Here is a 19611-nt window from a genome sequence, read left to right as displayed (position 1 = left end):
CTCACAAGAATATTTGACTATGTAAAATCCTCATGTAATGAAAAAGTATATAAGAACATTGTTTTAAGCTAATGGTGTGGTTTTGGCAGTTTGCCAAGCACCCCAACACTGGATATTGTCCCTTTTATCCCTTATTAAATTTTAAAAAATTTTAAAGAGTAAGCCTTGTTTCTCACAGAGCTCAAATCTGAGATGGATGCTCCCACCCTGACCTGTGTCACTATGCTTTTCTGTATGCCGTCTAAAACTGCATTGCCTGTTCCTGACTTCTGTGTCCTAACATCTGTACAAGAGCATGCCATCCTCCAAGTGTCTTTCAGGAGTTGTGCCTCCAAAGCACATCCTCCCCTGTAACTGGATATTTTTTCCCCAGAAATAGCCAGCTGGGTTGTGGAGTTTGATATTATTTGTTGGCAGTGCATAGCTACCTAAGAAATCAGAGCAGCAGGATTACAGCCCTTAGCAGCCTCGTGCAGGGCAGGTTTCATCTTTTTTTAAGTGGAGATTTCATTAGCACCGAGTGTTCCTGCTTATGCTGATACTGCCAATATTGCTTGCACCGCTGATGCTCTTGCAAAGGAAGTTTTTTACATGTTTGGTCAGAAGTATTTTGCAAAGTAGTTTTAAAAAAGAATCATGAATTCCTGACTACGTAGCTCTATTTCTACTTTAATCTGTCTCTTCTTTCTCCTAATATGATAAATTCTTCTGAGGTACTATGTGATGTCTGTGTTTTCTAAGTCAATGTATATGATTTGGATGGCGATGCAAGTAGATGCACACATATGTTTCTATACTATCAACCCTATGACTGATTCTGTGCCAGTGAAATAGAGAAATTCAGATTTAAGAATTAAATATTTAGAAAGATTTTGATTGAAAAGGGGACTGACGAAACTATAGTGTCAGCTATAATTTATGGTGCTTGCAAAACAGGAAGAGTAGCCAAGCTGCAGGATGAAGTTGGCAGATTAAAATAGAAGAACAAAGACCCACAGGATGAGGGGGTCCCTGGGAAGAGAAAACTGATACTGAAGTCCGGAAATTGACCAAAGGACTAAGAAGAGAGCATGCGCAGGAATACAAGGTGAAAAGTTCAAACTGGGAGGAAGACTCCTTACTTCATCTAAGACCCTCGAAGACCACCAGAGCGACCCAAAAAGGAACAATGCGCAGTCGAAAAGAGGCGTGAAACTAATTTCCATATGAAGCGGGGATAGGCAATGAATATGTATTAGGCGAATTGTATATTCCTAGTTTGTAGAGAATAAAAGGCGAGGCGCAGGTCGCCAAAGGTGTGCATGCTTTTGGAGGAGCGATCCCCCATGCACCTAGCGCTGAATAAATACATACCTACTCTTATAACTTATTTCTGTGAGTTATAGAGTGCTTTCCGCACATCACCAGAACCAGTGGTTATGCAGGATCAAGATCCTCCAAGGGTGCCTCTGTTGTATGATGCATTTTTAACACTTGAATTTCCCAGGCGTTTGTAGGTCCAGATCAGGAATTAGGAGCTATACTGTTGCCACGTTTTCAAATTGCAGAGCACTACCTGCAATGTACTGTGCAGTTGTGCAGCGTATATACCCCAGGGATGCAAAGCTAAATACCCTGATTAAGAAACATCATAAGGATGTTTAATGTATGCATTACAATGTCGCCCTAATGGCACATCACCTTCCCCCACCCAGTCCCCTGGTCTCTGATCGCGGGGAGTGCAGAGGCAGGATCACCAGGATCAGTGTTGGAGTGCTGGAGGAAGAAGGAGCGTTGGACAAGAGACCGTGGAGAGCGTTTGCGGTGCCGGGATCCTGACGCCTTCACCTGTGTCTCTCCCGAGCTCAACCCTCTTCGTCGCCCGGCCCTTGCGCCAGGGAAAGACGTTTCTTTATTCTTCTTTCCTTCAGCTTCCTCCTCAGCTTTTTTCCTTTGGTGAGTCGCTCCGACTACTGTGCTTGCTTTACACACTGTACTTCGCCACTGGCGAATCCCCACCCTCCGCTCCCCTTAGGGCTTGAGGGTAGGGGAGGGACGGGACGGGACTTCGGCTGATCTTCACCGTGGGGTGGTGCTGGCGGGCTCAGCGGCCGCTCTGCGCGGCGCTCAGTTTTTCCGGCGCTGGTGGAAAAAGGAAGTGACGCCACCTGAAGAGCCCTGCGGCCTCCGGTGACATTCTCTCTAGCGTTGGGGGCGCGGAGTGGTGTCCGCGCGGCTAAGACCCAGCTCCTTCCGGCCGCCCATGCCCCAGCTGCTACCCCCCGGGGGGAGGCTAGGAGGGGCCTTGCAGTGTCCAGGTGAGTGGGACCGGCGCGGCCAGGGCTCGCCCACTGCACGCTTCTGTAGGGCCGGGTCCTCTTGCCTTAGCCGCGGGGGTGTCGGAGCCGTTGCTGTCAGCTCGCCTGAGCGTGGGCGGGAGACGGCGAGGCGCCACGGGAGAGGTGGATACTGGCCTCTCACTCCCCCCACCCTCCCCCGGGGCTGGCGGAGGCAGGAGGGCACACTTCACCGTCCCGGTCCCGGTCCCATCAGGGTCGGGAAGGCTTGTGTTGTGTATCATCCGCGCCCGCCGAGGGCTTTTCAGGGAAACGTGGGAGTCCTGTTGAGAGCTTTCAGTATTGACCGCCTCGGTAATAGTGATCTCTCTCACTGCCCGGCCCAGTACTGGGACCGCGGGATCCAGCCTAGTCGCCGCTTTTCAGCTCTAACCTTGCCTGGAGTCAGCGAATGAAAGCCTCACTCAGCTCCTGGAAGCAACTTTGACCACTTAGTCTTTCCTGGGACATCTGTAAAGTGCTGTGAGATCGTATTAGCCGACTGGAGAAAAATCCTTTGAAAAACAAGGGATGTAAACTGTTTCAGTTTTATGCTTCTCTAGTTTTTTTACCTTGTGGGAAGCTATATTTTATATGGAAAAAAGTTCCAAATTGTTCGTTTCTTATCTAGCCTGAGTTCTCCTTGAGTTCCTAATATCTAGGTTGCAGTTGTGGCTTTGAGCAACACAGTCATCCGTGGAGAATGTAAGATTTAACTGTGCTACTTTTTTCTTTTTAGAAGGAAAAAGGCAGTCTGAGGAGACTTGTACTAATTTAACTATTACCCCAATTTCAGTATTGAAACTTTATTTACCTTTATTTTTAATTGTATTTTGGTATTAGTTTGTTAATAGCAGAACAAGGCTACTTGTCTTAAAGTTTGTAGGTACCTTTGTGAAACCATAACTGTAATAATTTAGTTCAACAAATTCTTGGTTGTAACTAGTTGCACACTTTAAACCAGCCCAAAGTACTTAACTGTTTCAAAGGTTGGAAGAAATCTTGTCTATAGAGATTCTATTGCATAAGTCAGTCCTGTTTGGTATTTTGGTTTGGTTTTTTTTCACTGTCAGGTAAGTCTAGCTTTTAAAAATGAATGAGTAGTAAATATTTCAACCTTTAAGCATCTCTTTAAAAATGTAAAATTTCTCTTAATTCCCACTCCCAAAGATTTTATTTGGTTTTAAATCTCCCCTGGTACTTGTCAAGACCATAAAACCAAATGATAGTTTCACTTATAGGCAAGGGTTAGCTTATTTTCAGTTTTCAAGCTAAAGTTTTAAGTCCAAACAGTAATAGCTCTACCCTTAGAACAGCAAACAAACATTAAATTTAAAATGTTTCTCTTAAAGTATCCTATATTGCTTGTCCATTAAAAATGTGATGCTTGACCTTGAGATGGAAACTGAGTATGGTACTCTTTTGAGGTCTTCATCTTGTGGTTCTCTTGCTTTAGTTAACACCTATAATGACCATTTTTATGATATAAGAGCTGAAAGTCAGGCAGTCATAACAGCGCAGCTTCTCTCGTTACCCTGAAAGAGGGTAACATCACTTTTGCAGAGCAAATAGATTTGTAACAAACTCTAAGGACTCATGTTACTTGTTATGTGTTTTCTAAGCCCCAATATCTTGCCCCCCCTTCATAATGATAACAAAAAAGCGAAATGAAGTGTGGAGAACTCAGCTATCTGACAGCAATAATTTTAAGCATAATTTTCTGAATATTTCTTACCTCTAGTGATCTAGCATAGTTTGATGCTGGCAAAAGAAGCTTCAAAGGGGATGATTATATGGCTGCTAAAGACTTATAAAATAATGCTTTTTGTGGTTCATATATGCCAGTAACACTGGTATTCTGTGTAGGGAAATAGGAGTAAGGACTGTGGGGGTAATGGAAGATAGTATGTGAGTTTGGGCAGCTGGTATTTATGCCCAAGATGAGGATAACAGTTCTGACTCATTTTTAAGCACTTTATTTTTAAATTATAATGTGTTGACTATTTCTGTTTGCTCTTTAGCCTAATTGCTGGTTGACATGAAGAGGTGCAATGAGATTCCTAAGAAATCAGGAAAAGGAAAGTGACTGTAGTCTTATACATTCAAGTGTATGAAGTGTATTGCTGTACAACCTGGGCATTTATGCTTTTGCTTGATAACTGCATGCAGTCTGCCTACCTGGTAGAAATTAAAGTGCACAAACAACCTGGGAAATGAGTGGATACACTAAACTGGGTACTGTGAAGGGAGGGGAAAAGGTAAGGAACCTGATGCCAACCACAAGGCAGTTGAGAAAGGTCGATAGAGTAATCACAACACAGAAACTAAGCCCTGCTCTAACTGATAAAAGAGAAATAGGAAGGATGTTTGTGTGCATTTCACAAATAAGCAGATCACACTGGCAGCTGACAGTGTGGAGGAGGTAGGGATTAATCAGATAAAATAAGATTTAATTACCAAGAGTAAATATGGAGAATCATGAGGGGCTTTGAACACTAAATGTTAGGGAGATAAGTGGATACAACTTGATCTTGTTATAATGAGACCAAGTTATATACTGAGATCTCATTGATATAACTTGATTTTGTGAGTGAACTGGTGATTGGTGGCCATCTTCACCACAGTGACCACAAAGCAATCGAGTTTAAAATCTCTCTTGCCAGGAGGAAAAGTCCCAGCAAAACCTCGACTCTGGATGTGAGAACAGACTTTAGGCTGCTCAGGGAACTAGTGAGTAAGGTGCCCTGGGAAAACACTTTTGCAAGTGCTGGGATCCATCCACGCTGGTCACTTTTTAAACATTACCTCCTAAGGGCACAGGAGCAGGCAATTCCTAAATGTCAGAAGTACAGCAGGCAAGGCAGAAAGCTAGCTTGACTGAACAGGGACCTTCTTCTGGAGCAAAGGCAAAAGAAAAAATACAGTAATTTCACGATTACAAGCCGCACCGTTTTGACTAAAATTTTGCTCCCACCCCGAAAATGCGGCTTACACTCAGGAACGGCTAATATGTGAATAATTTTCTGCCATTTCCAACTCTGGAAGTGCAAACCGAGGTGCCGAGCACCTGCCGGTAAAACCCAGCTTTACGCGATTGTTACAAATTGGTTACTCTGTTGTGCGGTGGGTGGAACCAGGCTCTGTGCCGGCAGCACAGGGGGAGGGAAGGCGAGGGGCTCCCTCCTGCTGACCTCGCAGCCCGGGGGGAGGCAGGGGGCTCCCTCCTGCTGGCCCCACGGCTCGGGGGGAGGCGGGGAGCTCCCTCCTGCTGGCCCCGCGGCTCGGGGGGGAGGCGGGGAATCCCATCCCCGCCTGCTGCTGCCACGGGAGCGGGGGGGCTCCATCCCTGCCTCCCACCACCGCCGCAGGTGCCAATGGGCTCCATGCCCCCCTGCCATCACGGTGCAGCGCCGGGCCGGGGCGAGTGAGCCCAGCGGCAGCGGCAGCCGGCCCTGAGCGGCAGCGCCGAGCGGGGCCGCCTGGCCCCGTCGGCAGCCCCGAGCCCTCATGGCCTGAGCCGAGCCAGTAAACCCCGCCATCCCGAGATTCTGTTACTATTTGGCAGCTTTTTTGCACGCAGGTCCTCGCTGCGAACGACAGAGCAGCTTATAATTGGGTGCGGCTTGTGTATGGACAAAGAACGAAATGTTTGCCAACATCCGGAGATGCGGCTTATAGTCAGTGCGACTTGTAATCGTGAAATTACTGTACTTGTATTTGAAGACTCTTTCAGGCTAGCATTTTTGTTTCAATGTACGTGGATTGTGGATTTGATGTTACAGTGAGACTTTTGTAGTGTCCTGCACAATGCTCTTCAGCTTTGATGCTTAAAAATTTCCTGGAAATGAGCAGAAAAAAGCCAGACCTTGATTGGATAAGTGGTTTTTCTGGCTATGTTTCTGGTCTAATGTCTTGTTTCATGGTGCTTGGTCGTTAGCATTTCAAAATATTTAAGAGAAGGCAGATTTCACTTCCATTCATCCAAAATCGGTAGAGGCCAAGAGACTCTGAGTAGCCGAACTGGAAATAACTAAGTGTCAGACTTTGTAATATGAGCTGTCTGGATGATGAAGCAATTACCATTTCAATAATTTGTTTTTCATTGGAAATAATTGCGTTTCCATTATACCAGTTTGAGGTTAGTGCTCTATGTACTGTACTGTATTACTGTGTAATAGTACTGTCAAACTTTCTGAAATAAAAAGAAGCAACTTGACATGATAGCTATGTAAGGTTAAGAAAGTGCTGTTCTCTTGTACTGTGACTTTCTTATCAGCTGGTAATTCTCCTGACTCTTCAGCACACACTCCCGATTCTTGCTCTCTTGGAATGCCAACTCTGGGCAAAGGCAGTTCTAAGCAATCTGGCAAAAAATAAAATCTTTTAAGGGAAAAATATTGGTAAAGAGTAGGTCAGGAAGCTGTTTATGAATTCCATGTACTTGTGGCTGGAAATAAATGTAAGATAAGGGGATTTTAGAGGCTGTCTCCTAATGAAATTGAATAAAATGCTGGTAGCCTGAAACCTCCTCATGTTTAATAAAATGTCTTTTGGAAATGAAGTTGTCATTGTGGGAAAGAATGGGCTTATGGGTAGCAGTGCCCATGAGCTGAATTACTGATAAATACAGTTTGAGTTGTCAATAGCTGTGGTTCCTCCAGAGCTGAGAACACCTCTTGATCAACACTATGCAGAATATGTGAGGAGTTATAAAATATTTCTTTGAATATTGTTTTTAGAAAACCTTAAAGGTGAAGTTTTATTTTCCATGTTTCCACTTACTGTTATTAATAAGTCATCTTAAAGGAAATTCACAGGCTTTGGATCTGCTCACTGTAATAAAGAAAATCCAGAAATTGTTGAATAGCATAAAACTAAAGTAGGGAAATACATTGAGTATCTTGCCAGAGTTAATTTCATAAGCCCTCAATAATTAGCTATAGACTTCAATTTAAAGTTGGATTGATGACAGACACTTGATTTCCTTTTTTTTTTTGTTTTACAAGATGTAAATATTTTTTCTGCTTTTTTAACACCTGTAGTGGATTACACTGTTTGTATGGAACTCATCAAGCTACAGCAATAATAACACTGTTGAATGAATGGAATGGGATTGAATCAGTACTCCAGACTTGATGCTCTTTTTTCTTTTATCTCCCTTTTTGCTGGGGAAGTTGTATATATTCTTTATGTCTCCTGTTGCTAATTATTACTTTTTTTCTTAAGAAAGCTCTGCCAGCTGAGCCACTTTTTCCTAAATCAAGACCAATACTGCAAAAAGTTATTTTGGGATAATTGGTGCTTTTATTAAAGGATAAGTAAGGGGGTTGTTTGTTTTTTTTTCTTTGGGGTTTTTTTCCTCCTATCACTACTTGCATGGTACTGCTGAAAACTACCTTTTAATTTTCTTTTACTCTTCTTGTAGCTGATAGCTTGGTATCCTCTTACTGTGATTTAATTGCTGTAGTCAAATATATGCAAAGTCTTCTGTATGTCATGGGAAAGAAATGTCTGTTTCCTGGTCTATCTGTTTCTTCTTGAAGTAGAGGTTAAATTTTTTCACCTCTGCCAACTGGGAGTAAATACTGTAGAAAGTATCTGATAGTAAAACCCATGTTAGAGGCATTATTCATAACACACATGCAACTGACTTTTGGCCTAGTCAGTTCTGGTTTATTTTTTAAATACAAAAAGTAGCTTTTGATAATTTGTTGAACCAACTTCTGTTTGCTTCATACTATTTTTTCACCTATTTGTCAAAAGCTTATTCTAAATTAACTCTTTCTGCACTGTCCTTTTTTCTCTAACAGGCTTCTTTCTTCTTCCATGACAGACCATGCCACAGTCCCCTATTATTCTTCCAGTGCTCACAGACATTTGTCTACGGCTGGTGGCATCCTACAAGAATTTAATATTTTTGTTTATGCTAGTTTCAGTTGGGATAGAGTTAATTTTCTTAACAGTGGCTGGTATGGGACTGGTTTTGTATTTGTGCTGAACATAGGGTCGATAATATAGAGATGTTTTGAGTTATTGCGAGCAGGGCTTACACAGAGCCAAACCTTTTCTACTTATCATACAGCCACACTGGCAAGGAGGCTGGGAGGAGACACAGCTGGGACAGGTGACCCCAAGTGACCAAAGGGATGTTCCAGACCACATGACATCATGCTCAGTATATAAAGTGGGGGAAGAAGAAAGAAGGGGGGGACATTTTGAGTGATGGTGTTTGTCTTCCCAAGTGACTTATGCATGATGGAGCCCTGCTCTCCTGGAGATGATCGAACACCTGCCTGCTCATTGGAAGTAGTGAATTAATTGCTTGTTTTGCTTTGCTTGTGTGCGTGGCTTTGGGTTTCCCTATTGAACTGTCTTTATCTCAACCCAGGAGTTTTCTAGCTTTTACCCTTCTGATCCTCTCCCCAGTCACATGAGTGAGCGAGCAGCTGTGGGGAACTTGGTTGATGGCTGTGAAACCATGACATTGTTGCATTAGTTTCTTAGGAAAGCTCAAATAAGGAGGAAAATGTTAGGATTTGTAAAGATATAGACTCACAGGTTAGGTATGTTGAGCTAGCTGTGCTCTTGAGTATGGTTCAGGGGTATCAGTGAGCTTTCTTGGTGAGAAGGTAGCATGTTGCTTCCAGTGAAGCTATAATTCTTGCTTTCCAAGTCCCAAGACCACTGTCACAAGTGCTTTCTTCTTTAGGAGCACTTTGGACATGTAAAGATTGTGGTATTGATTGTTAGCAATCTGGTGGATGCTGAAATCAATTGGTACCTCTTATTACTGGTCAGAAAAGTACAAGGGTTTGGTGGCAAGAGCAACCCAACAGCAGTTGGTATCTTACTGCAAAATTTTCACAATTTGAATGCAACATGACTTTGCCTTTAGTGTATTTACACCATTCAGTAGTATGCCTACTGCAAATCCATGTTGCAATATTTAAATTTTATTTTATGAGCTTAATAATTAAAAAACCAAATACAGTAATTTCACGACCATAAGGCGCACCGGACTATAAGGCGCACCCACCTCCCCCCGGGAGCCGACAAATTTCGCAACTTTGTAGGTCATATAAGGTGCATCGGACTATAAGGTGCACTTTTTTTTTGCAGCGAAGATCCGCGTGCAAGAAAGTAACGAATTAGTAACGGAATCCCGCGATCGTGGAGTTTACTGGCATGTGCTCAAATTGGAAACATTTTAACAGATTGGTGTAGCCTTTAAACGCAGCCCCAAGCACCCTCCCAGTGCGCGGGCAGGCCCCGGCACTCCTGCCCGCCCCCGACTGGCAAGGCAGGGCTCGGGGCGGCCATGGCTCACGGCCACCGCGGTTCGGGGTGGCCACGGCTCACACCTTGGGGTTGCTGCGGTTCAGGGCGGCTTGGGGCCGCCTGCGGCTTGGGGCAGCGCAGCGCTGCCCGCTCCCTCTCTCCCTGTGCGTCTCCTGCTGGCCGGGGGCTGCTCGCTCCTGCCCCCCCTCGTGCCTCGGCACTCCCATGGCACCGCCCCCCCTTGCGACTCAGTTCACAACTCGCACTTTTTTTTTTTGCAGTGAGGAGCTGCGCCACGTGCAACAAAGTAAAGAATTACTGGCAGGTACTCAGTTTGCAAACATTTTTCACAGATTGGTGTAGCCTTTAAACGCAGCCCCAAGTGCCCTCCCTGTGTGTGGGCCCTGGCACTCCCACCCGCCCTTGGCGCCGGCTGGCAAGGCAGGGCTCGGGGCTGCGCGGCTCGCAGCTTCCGCAGCAGCCCGCTCCCTCCCTCCCCGCACCCCCCTGGTGCTCCGGGAGCTCCGCGCTGCCCCGGTGCTCCGGGTGCCTCGTGCCGTGCCAGGAGCCCCGCACTCCCCCGGCGCTCCGGGAACCGCGTGCTGCTCTGGGAGACCCGCGTTCCCCCCGGGCTTTTCCCACACGCCGCCGCTGCCCCGATGGTGGCGGCTTTCCCCCGCCGCCTGGGCTGCGCCACCGTACTTTCCCCCAGCTGCCGAGGCTGCGCCGCCGCGGTGCGTTCCCCCAGCTGCCCGGGCTGTGCCACCACGGCTCTTTCTCCCCGCTGCCCGGACTACGGCGCCACTGCCCCGATGCCGGCAGGCCTGGGCCGCTCCACCGCTGCCGGTGGCTCCTCGTTTTCCCTGCGCCCAGACCGCAGCCAGCGCCGCCGCCGCCGCCCAGTGGCTCCTTGTTCTCCCTGCCCCTGGGCCGCGACCGCCGCCGCCCAGCGGCTTCTCGTTCCCCCCGCGCTCGGGCCACAGCCACCGCGCCCAGCGGCTTCTCATTCCCCCTGCACCCAGTGCCACCCGGCGGCCTCCTCGTTCCCCCTGCGCCCGGCGCCACCCGGTGGCTTCTCGTTCCCCCCGCACCGGAGCTGGGGCCGGGGGCAGTTCCCTCCCTCCCTGCGCAGCTCCTACCGGCTGCAGCTGCCCGCTCCCGCCCCCCCGCTCGCGACTTGGCACTCCCGCAGCACCGCCCCCCCATGCGGCTCACACTTCCGGGTTTGCGAATTTCGCAACTTTCTCCATTATATGAGGCGCACCGGACTATAAGGTGCACTTCTGGGTTCGGGAGAAAATTTTAGTCAAAAGGTTGCGCCTTATAGTCGTGAAATTACTGTAAATAATATTAAGGCTTGTGAATGAGAAATGATTTGAGGTGAGGGTTTGGTTAGCTTACAGCTCCTTTCCAGCCTTTCTATAGAACTTGGGCATGTCACCTCTTCTCTCATTTGACCAGACCATATGTCCTGCTTTCAGCAGCGATAAAGTTAATTTCTTCTCAGTAGCTGTTACAGTGCCGTCCTTTGGATTCAGTATGAGGATAAAGTTGATAACACACTGATGTTTTGGTTGTTGCTGAGTAGTGCTTACCCAGGTCAAGGACTTGTCAATGTCTCATTTCTTTCTTTGAGACAAGGCTTTTCTTGGCATAGATATTTTCCCCTGAACTGTGTTCTTCTCTGTGTCAAACTCTGAGTCACAGTAGACTTTTTTCCACTGTGATAAAGTTCTATTTTATTTACATACTAATACTCAAATTTTTGATGTCTAAATAGCTCAAGGGACCTGGAGAGTACAAATCTTACCAGAGCAAGTATTTTTTCCATGCACACAGAAATACAGGTTGATGTTGACCAAATATAGTGTTGCAAAATTACAGTAATTTCACAATTATAAGGTGCACCTGATTATAAACCGCACGTCCGGGTGTCGGCAACTGTCTTTGGTTACAATACAGAGTGTGATAAAAGGTATCTATTCTATCACCATCTGTTGAGCGTGGGGGCTGTGATCCTTATTTCCGTGGGAGATACTCTGCTAATGGACCATCCATTGAAACCAGGCAGGGCATTGTTCTTTATCTTTTCACAACCCATCCTTTCTCCAGGGAGTTATCTTCTGCTAATGGCCCATTGAGTCCCACTGTGTGACTGATAAAATTACTTCATCCCATTGGAAGTTGCTCCAGCCAGGGGGAAGAGCCCAACATTTCTTACCAAGATAAAAACAGAGGTTTTGGGACACTAAGGTAGCCCCTTTCTCCACTGGACTCCAGAGGAAAACCGGATTTCTCCACATCACCACTGGACCTCCGGAGGGAAACTACACCTTCTACAGGACCACTGCTTCAACTGAATCACATCTGTCACTGCACGGGGACTGCAACCACCATTTAACGGGACTGCTACCAACACCCTGCCTGACGGGGTGTCAGGTTGTACTCTGACTGTGTCAGGGTTTGGAGTTTGTTTCTTTGTAGTATTGTATTTCTATTTTAATTTCCCTAGTAAAGAACTGTTATTCCTAATTCCCATATCTTTGCCTGAAAGCCCCTTGATCTCAAACTTATAATAATTTGGAGGGAGGGGGTTTACATTCTCCATTTCAAAGAGAAGTTCCTGCCTTTCTCAGCAAACACCTGTCCTCCAAACTAAAACAGCAACTTTTTGTTCTTTGTCCATATATAAGCCGCACCTGATTATAAGCCGCACTTTGGGTTCGGACCAAAATTTTAGTCAAAATGGTGTGGCTTATAATCGTGAAATTACTGTACTAGTCCCTGGGCTACCATCTCACTGGAAATATAATTAACTGATCACTGTATGAGCGATCAAATCGGCATGGTTTGAGTAGTTGAAGTTCCTACTTAATAATGAAAAAAACCTTTAAAATCATTGTAATTAGACTGTTAGCAAGGTGGCAACATATAGATGAAACATTTTTTTCTAACTGATAGGCTAGAGAGATGGAAAAGCAAGTACAGGTGTTCTTATAGTCCCTTTGGAAGCTGCTATGTAGATGATATTTCCAAGTAGGATAATTGTGAAAAGTCTCTAGTTCACTTTGGCTGACCTTTAGCTTCTTGTGAAGCTCTGTTCTTTGTTCTCTGGACTAAAAGGCTGAATAGTGCAGAAGCTGTTGTGTAGTTATTAGTATGAATATTTAAATATATTTCTTTTGTCCAGACTAGTACTCTTTTGATATGTGTTTGAGCAACCAAATTTTTCCTTGCATGTACATTTTAAAATTCTTAGAAAAACTGGGAGTTGCTCTAGCAGGTACAATACAAATCCCACTGTGTATGAATTGGTTAGTCATCCAGTCATCAAATCTGGGTTTTACTTAGCCATGTAATAGAAGAATTATTTGGTAATGAAGATTTGTGGGTGAAATAGATAGAAATAATGATTTTATTACAGTATAGGGATGCATTTATGTCTCAGAACATGTGTACTCATTAGGGTTTGTTGATGCTGTGCTGTGGCCTTGGAAATAAATTGGTTCCTACATTAAATTACTATCTCTGAAAATTCTTCTTTTAAGTTGCTTTCAAGAGAGTTTTACTCAGTATTCACAAACATTTTTTTTATATGTATGTTGCTGTATTTTACAGTATGTATTTTATTCCTCTGTTTGTTTTTCTTTTAAGTAAAATGTTTTCCAGTGTGTTTGGGCTTTTTTTTTTCCTCATTTAGCAGACCTGAACTTATCTTTCTTTTGTTATCTGAGATTAACTAACCTTTTTTTCCTTAACACTGGTGTTCCTCTCCCATAAGTATTTTCATAATTCCCTTGTACCATACAGCATTTCTTTCATTCATTAGCCCAAAGGAAGCACGAACTCTCTTTTAATATTGTTTAAAAATGAAGTTTCAAAGTGGGTTAGGGTGGGCAGGACAACACTGAGCTTTACACGGCACCTTTTAGAGTCAGGGAAGTAGCCTCATATTGTGCTGCAGATGGAGGGAGGGAAACAGCATGCAATTACAAACATACAGTTACAGGAAGCTTGAGATGGATCAGGAATCTGATGGATTGTCAGGATACTGAAAAACCTTTCTGAGCCATCCATGCTTTCTCAGGCTCTTCAAATACTAATTGCCTTGTCTGCAGAAATACATTTTTTAAAGCAGTAGATTAAATATTGCTACTACTCTTTCTCATCTGCACTTTTTTAAAGTGCTGTAAATTTATTGTTTCTATGCTTCTAAACCCATAAATTATTTGTTTCATACCATTAATCTGTAAGCAAATGTGTGGAATGAAAGATCTTTATTATATGTTGAATTATAAGCGAAAATTTAGGTGGAAGGCAAAGTGTGACTAATGAAGGTAAAATGATAACTGTTGATCTCTAAAAATTTTCCTGAAGATGCTTCAGGTACTCTTGGGTTTATAACATACAAGTTATCAATCAGATAAACAGCTTGGTTTTTGTATTTGCACTGAAGCAATGAAATTTATTAAATTATAAATTGATGTAAAATGTAGGATACTGGTGTGGATGGTTACTGTTTCTTGGTTGCAACTCATACCATTTGATGCTGTTTTCCTGGCAGATTTGAGAAAAACTAGATCAGCCTGTAGGTTTTCATATAACCAGGACTTGTATGGGAGACACTCAAGGAGCACTTGAATGGTGTATTGAGTACAGTAAATTCACGAATACAAGCCGCACTGAGTATAAGCCGCATCTCTGGGTGTTGGCAAATATTTCGGTTTTTGTCCATAAATAAGCCACACCCGAATATAAGCCGCTCTGTCGTTCGCAGCGAGGACCCGCGTGCAATTAGTAACAGAACCGCGGGAGGGCGGGGTTTACTGGCTGAGCTAAGGCTGTGCAGGCTCGGCCCGCGAGGGGCTGCTGACGGGGCCAGGTGGCCCAGCCCGGTGCTGCCGCTCGGGGCCGGCTGCCGCTGCCACTGGGCTCGGTCACCCCGGGTCGACGCTGCCCCGCGGTGGCAGGCAGGGACGGAGCTTCCCCCGCTCCTACGGCAGCGGCGGCGGGCAGGGACGGAGCTTTCCCGCGCCCGTGGCGCCGGCGGCGGGCGCGGACAAAGCACCCCGCCTCCTCCCCGAGCCGCGGCAATGGCTGCGCGGGGTTCCCGTCGGCTCCCGGAGCCGCGGCAATGGCGGCGCCCCCCCCCCCCCCGTCCTCCCTGGGCCGCGGCAATGGCGGCGCAGGGCCCCCGTCGGCTCCCCGAGCCGCGGCAACGGTGGCGCCCCCCCCCCGTCCTCCCCGGACCGCGGCAATGGTGGTGCAGGGCCCCCGTCGGCTCCCCAAGCCGCGGCAATGGCTGCGCGGGGCTCCCGTCGGCTCCCGGAGCCGCGGCAATGGCGGCGCTCCCCCCCCCCGTCCTCCCCGGGCCGCGGCAATGGCGGCGCAGGGCCCCCGTCGGCTCCCCGAGCCGCGGCAACGGCGGCGCCCCCCCCCCGTCCTCCCCGGGCCGCGGCAATGGCGGTGCAGGGCCCCCGTCGGCTCCCCAAGCCGCGGAAATGGCTGCGCGGGGCTCCCGTCGGCTCCCCAAGCCACGGCAATGGCGGCGCGGCCCCCACCCCGTCCTCCCCGAACCCCGGCAATGGTGGCGCACCCCCCCACCCGTCCTCCCCTGGGCTGCGGCAGAGGAGGAAAGAGAGCTCTCCCGCCTCTCTCCCCGCCCCCCGTGCTGCCTGCAGGGAGCCAGGGCAACACAGTAACACTGTAACAATCGCGGAATGCCGGCTTTTACTGGCAGGTGCTTGGCTCGGCGCCCTGGCTGGCACGTCTGGGGTTGTAAATGTCAGAAAATTATTCACATATTAGCCGCCCCGAGTATTAGCCGCACTTCCGGGTTTCCACCAAAATTTTTGTCAAATTGCTGCGGCTTGTATTCGTGAAATTACTGTACTCCTAAAAAGTCTTTACATGACTCACTGGCATCCATGGTTGTTTTCTGCTGAGAACAAATCTGCGTTATACTTAGCTCATGCTTCTAAAGGCAATGCCTATGGATATTGTATACTCTGCGTCTCTGACTATTTAGTAGCACTTCATGGCGCTTTTTATAAATATTTGATACAGTAAATTCACGAATACAAGCCGCACTGAGTATAAGCCGCATCTCTGGGTGTTGGCAAACATTTCGGTTTTTGGCCATAAATAAGCCGCACCCGAATCTAAGCCGCTCTGTCGTTCGCAGCGAGGACCCGCGTGCAACAAATTTGCCAATTAGTAACAGAACCGCGGGAGGGCGGGGTTTACTGGCTGAGCTAAGGCTGTGCAGGCTCGGCCCGCTAGGGGCTGCTGACGGGGCCAGGTGGCCCAGCCCAGCGCTGCCGCTCGGGGTCGGCCGCCGCCGCTGCCACTGGGCTTGGGGCCGGCCGCCGCCGCTGCCACTGGGCTTGGGGCTGCCTGCCGCTGCCACTGGGCTCGGGGCCACCCGCCGCTCGGGGCCGGCCGCCGCTGCCACTGGGCTCGGGGCCGGCCGCCACTCGGCACCGCTCGCCGCTGCCACTGGGATCGGTCACCCCGGGTCGGCGCTGCCTCACGGTGGCAGGCAGGGACGGAGCTTCCCCTGCTCTTACGGCAGCGGCGGCGGGCGGGGACGGAGCTTTCCTGCGCCCGTGGTGCCGGCGGTGGGCGGGGACGGAGTTTCCCCGCTCCTGCCGTGGCGGGCCAGGATGGAGCCTGCCTGCTCCTGCTGCGACGGGCGGGGACAGAGCACCCCGCCTCCTCCCTGAACAGCGGCAATGGCTGCGCGGGGCTACCGTCGGCTCCCCGGGCCGCGGCAATGGTGGCGCGGGCTTCCCCCTCCCTCCCCGGGCCGCGGCAATGGCGGCGCGGGCTTCCCCCCCGTCCCCGGGCCGCGGCAATGGAGGCGCGGGCTTCCCCCCTCCTCCCCGGGCCGTGGCAATGGCGGCGTGGGCTTCTCCCCCCGTCCCCGGGCCGCGGTAATGGCGGCGCGGGCTTCCCCCCCCTCCCCGGGCCGCGGCAATGGCAGCGTGGGCTTCCCCCCCACTCCCCGGGCCGCGGCAATGGCGGCGCGGGCTCTCCCCGTCTCCCCTGGGCTGCGGCAGAGGAGGAAAGAGAGCTCTCCCGCCTCTCTCCCCGCCCCCCGTGCTGCCTGCAGGGAGCCAGGGCAACAGAGTAACACTTTGTAACAATCGCGGAATGCCGGCTTTTGCTGTCAGGTGCTTGGCTCGGCACCCTGGCTGGCACGTCTGGGGTTGTAAATGTCAGAAAATTATTCACATATTAGCCGCCCCCGAGTATTAGCCGCACTTCCGGGTTTCCACCAAAATTTTTTTCAAATTGCTGCGGCTTGTATTCGTGAAATTACTGTACATAAAATCTACTGGCAGAGTGGTTCCACTGGAAAAGAAAGGTGTTTGTAGTCTTGCTCTGTTATCTTCAGCAACTGTTCAGTTTCTCTGCAAAGTGACAGGATTTCTCCTATGTCACATTGGTACTGTAAGTTTTCAAATTGCCATTAAAACTTTGTAATATAATTTATAAGGTTGAGATCCTGTTCATCTAAAAGTAGATTTCTCATAGATATGGAAACAACTATATTCTGGTCTGTCCAGGTGGATGACTGCCAAGTCTAGGAATTTGAGTCTGGCATTATTCATAAGGACTACAATTCTGCATTGAATTATATTTCCAGTTCTAGGTAAAGAAGTTTAGCATATGTTGCTTAGGATATATTAAATTTTATAAAGTAATACTTTGGAAATATTTTTATTTTCTGATCTGTAGTGATTTGCCTCACTAGAATAATCAAATTTTATGTGACTCCAATACCATCTTTCATGGGTGTGTGTCCCGGTTTAAAGGGACAGTATTACCAGGAAAAGGAAATTCAGGAACTCTCAGGCACAAAAAAGGTATAGGTTGGGAATAACAGTTCTTTACTGATATATTTATAAGACAAACAAAAACAGCATCAGCTATATGAAAGAAAAAAAACAGTGACAGAACAGAACGGAATTCAGTCCCAGTCCCTTTTTCAGTCACCGATGGCTCTCCGATGGAGCAGGGCAGGCGGTTTCTCAGTCGCGGCTGCTGCAGGGGCAGGGGAGGGGGCCAGGTGGCCTCTCTGCCCCAGGTGGAAGAAAGGGTGAGGAAGGAACTCTGCTCACCGTGAGCGTCCCAGTTCCCAGTTGTTCAGAGGAAGCAGGAAGCTTTAGCAGTCCAAATCCGAGAAGCCTGATCCCAACAGGAGAAAAGGAACCTCTCTCCTCGAGTTCGGCCGGCGAACTGTAAGAGTTCTCCTACCCCCAGTGTCCTCTTACTTGCCGAAAACAAAAGCAGGACTCCACCTTTCCCTAATGGAGCCATCAGGTTGCTTCAGCTAGTCCTTTGTCTCCAGCTCTTAACGGCTAATAGGAGAGCCATCCCGGCTAGCTTAACATAATAATGGGAAAAATTTCTAAACCTCGCCAACCCACAACAGTGTGTAAAAGGAAGAATAGTTTGGTGTAATACAGTGAGTTCACTAGGAAAAAGTAAATGAAAAAACATTTATACTTTCCTATGAAGACAGGTTGAGAGAGTTAGGGTTCTTCAACTTGGAGAAGAGAAGGCTCTGGGGAGACTTTAAAGCACCTTCCAGTAGCTAAAGGGGCTGCAAGAAAGCTGGAGAGGGACTTTGGCAAGGGGGAATGGCTTCAAACTGACAGAGGGCAGGTTTAGATTAGAGATTGGGAAGAAAGTTTTCACTGAGGGTGGTGAGGCACTTGGAACAGGTTGCCCAAGGAAGTCGTGGATGTCCCATCTCTGGAAGTATTCGAGGCCAGGATGGGACTTTGAGCTACTTGGTCTAGTGGAAGGTGTCCCTGTCCATCTTGGAATGAGATGACCTTGAAGGTCCCTTCCAACCCAAACTATTCTAGGATTCTATTAACATACTGTCTGTAGCTGTAAGTAATGTGTTGTTTAGGTAATACTGTGAAGAGCAGGACTGAGTTATTTGGGTGACTTATTCTTCCTCTTCTGTTCTTGTTTAGGCTGCTGTATTGCTGAAGACCTTATCTAGTTCACCCAGTCTTCCAGACCATGTGCTCCGTGCTTTGAGACCAGGAGGACCTTGGTGTTCTGAAATGAAGATGGAGACAGTGGGAAAAGCAGAACTTGTTGATTCAGAAGTTCCACCAAAGTCTTCTGAAAAGCAAGAAACTGCTCCTGATGAACATGGACCTATAGAACTCGAGACACAAACTCGGAAAGACAACATGCATACTGCAGCAGACTCAGCAGTGCTTTCTTCAATGCCTTGCTTACTGATGGAACTGAGGCGAGACTCTTCAGAGTCTCAGTTGGCATCTACAGAGAGCGATAGGCCAATGGGTGGTCGAGTTTATGAAAGTGACTCTTCTAATCACTGCATGCTTTCCCCTTCCTCCAGTGGGCATTTGGCTGACTCAGACACATTGTCTTCCCCAGAAGAGAATGAACCCTGTCAAGTTGAAGCTGCTGTAGAGGGAGACCTTTCTGCGGTGTCTGGGGCTGCAGTTGGGAGGAAATCCAGGAGATCCAGGTCTGAAAGTGAAACTTCAACAATGGCTGCCAAGAAAAACCGACAGTCTAGTGATAAGCAGAATGGTCGAGCTACCAAGGTAAAAGGTCATCGAAGTCAAAAGCACAAAGAAAGAATCCGGCTCTTGAGACAGAAGCGGGAGGCAGCTGCTCGCAAGAAGTACAACCTGCTGCAGGACAGCAGTACCAGCGACAGTGACTTGACGTGTGACTCAAGCACAAGCTCATCAGATGATGATGAAGAGATTTCAGGGAGCAGCAAGACAATCACTGCAGAGATACCAGGTAGAGGATGTTTTTTAAACTGAACTGTAACACATCTGACATCATTTTTCAGCTGTTGTGCTAAATTAGATGAGTGACACTTGAGAAAAACCAGGAGAACTGCAGCTCTGTTAATTTGAAGACTGCAGTGTATTAAGACATGGGCAAATTTTAAAATCTGTCCTGAGGTTTCAGATCACTTTTTCACACCAACAAAGCATAGAAATGGTAA

General features: G+C 47.6%; 1 protein-coding gene across 4 annotated transcripts in view; it reads left to right on the top strand.

The window, feature by feature from the left end:
* The first annotated feature begins 2158 nt into the window (after positions 1 to 2158).
* The window catches only part of LOC117005102 (uncharacterized protein C18orf25-like), a 60574-nt gene continuing 43121 nt past the window's right edge, over positions 2159 to 19611 (top strand). For all 4 annotated transcript variants that reach the window (XM_033076387.1, XM_033076388.2, XM_033076386.1 and 1 more), the window contains exons 1-2: positions 2159 to 2297; positions 18587 to 19400. In XM_033076387.1, the coding sequence (XP_032932278.1) occupies positions 18680 to 19400 (721 nt within the window). In that variant the 5' untranslated portion in view covers positions 2159 to 2297; positions 18587 to 18679. The remainder of the gene's footprint in view (positions 2298 to 18586; positions 19401 to 19611) is intronic.

This window comes from Catharus ustulatus, chromosome W (genome assembly GCF_009819885.2).
Source record: "Catharus ustulatus isolate bCatUst1 chromosome W, bCatUst1.pri.v2, whole genome shotgun sequence".
Taxonomy (NCBI): domain Eukaryota; kingdom Metazoa; phylum Chordata; class Aves; order Passeriformes; family Turdidae; genus Catharus; species Catharus ustulatus.
The sequence above is the reverse complement of the archived record's forward strand: the minus strand, read 5'-3'. Positions and strand labels throughout refer to the sequence as shown.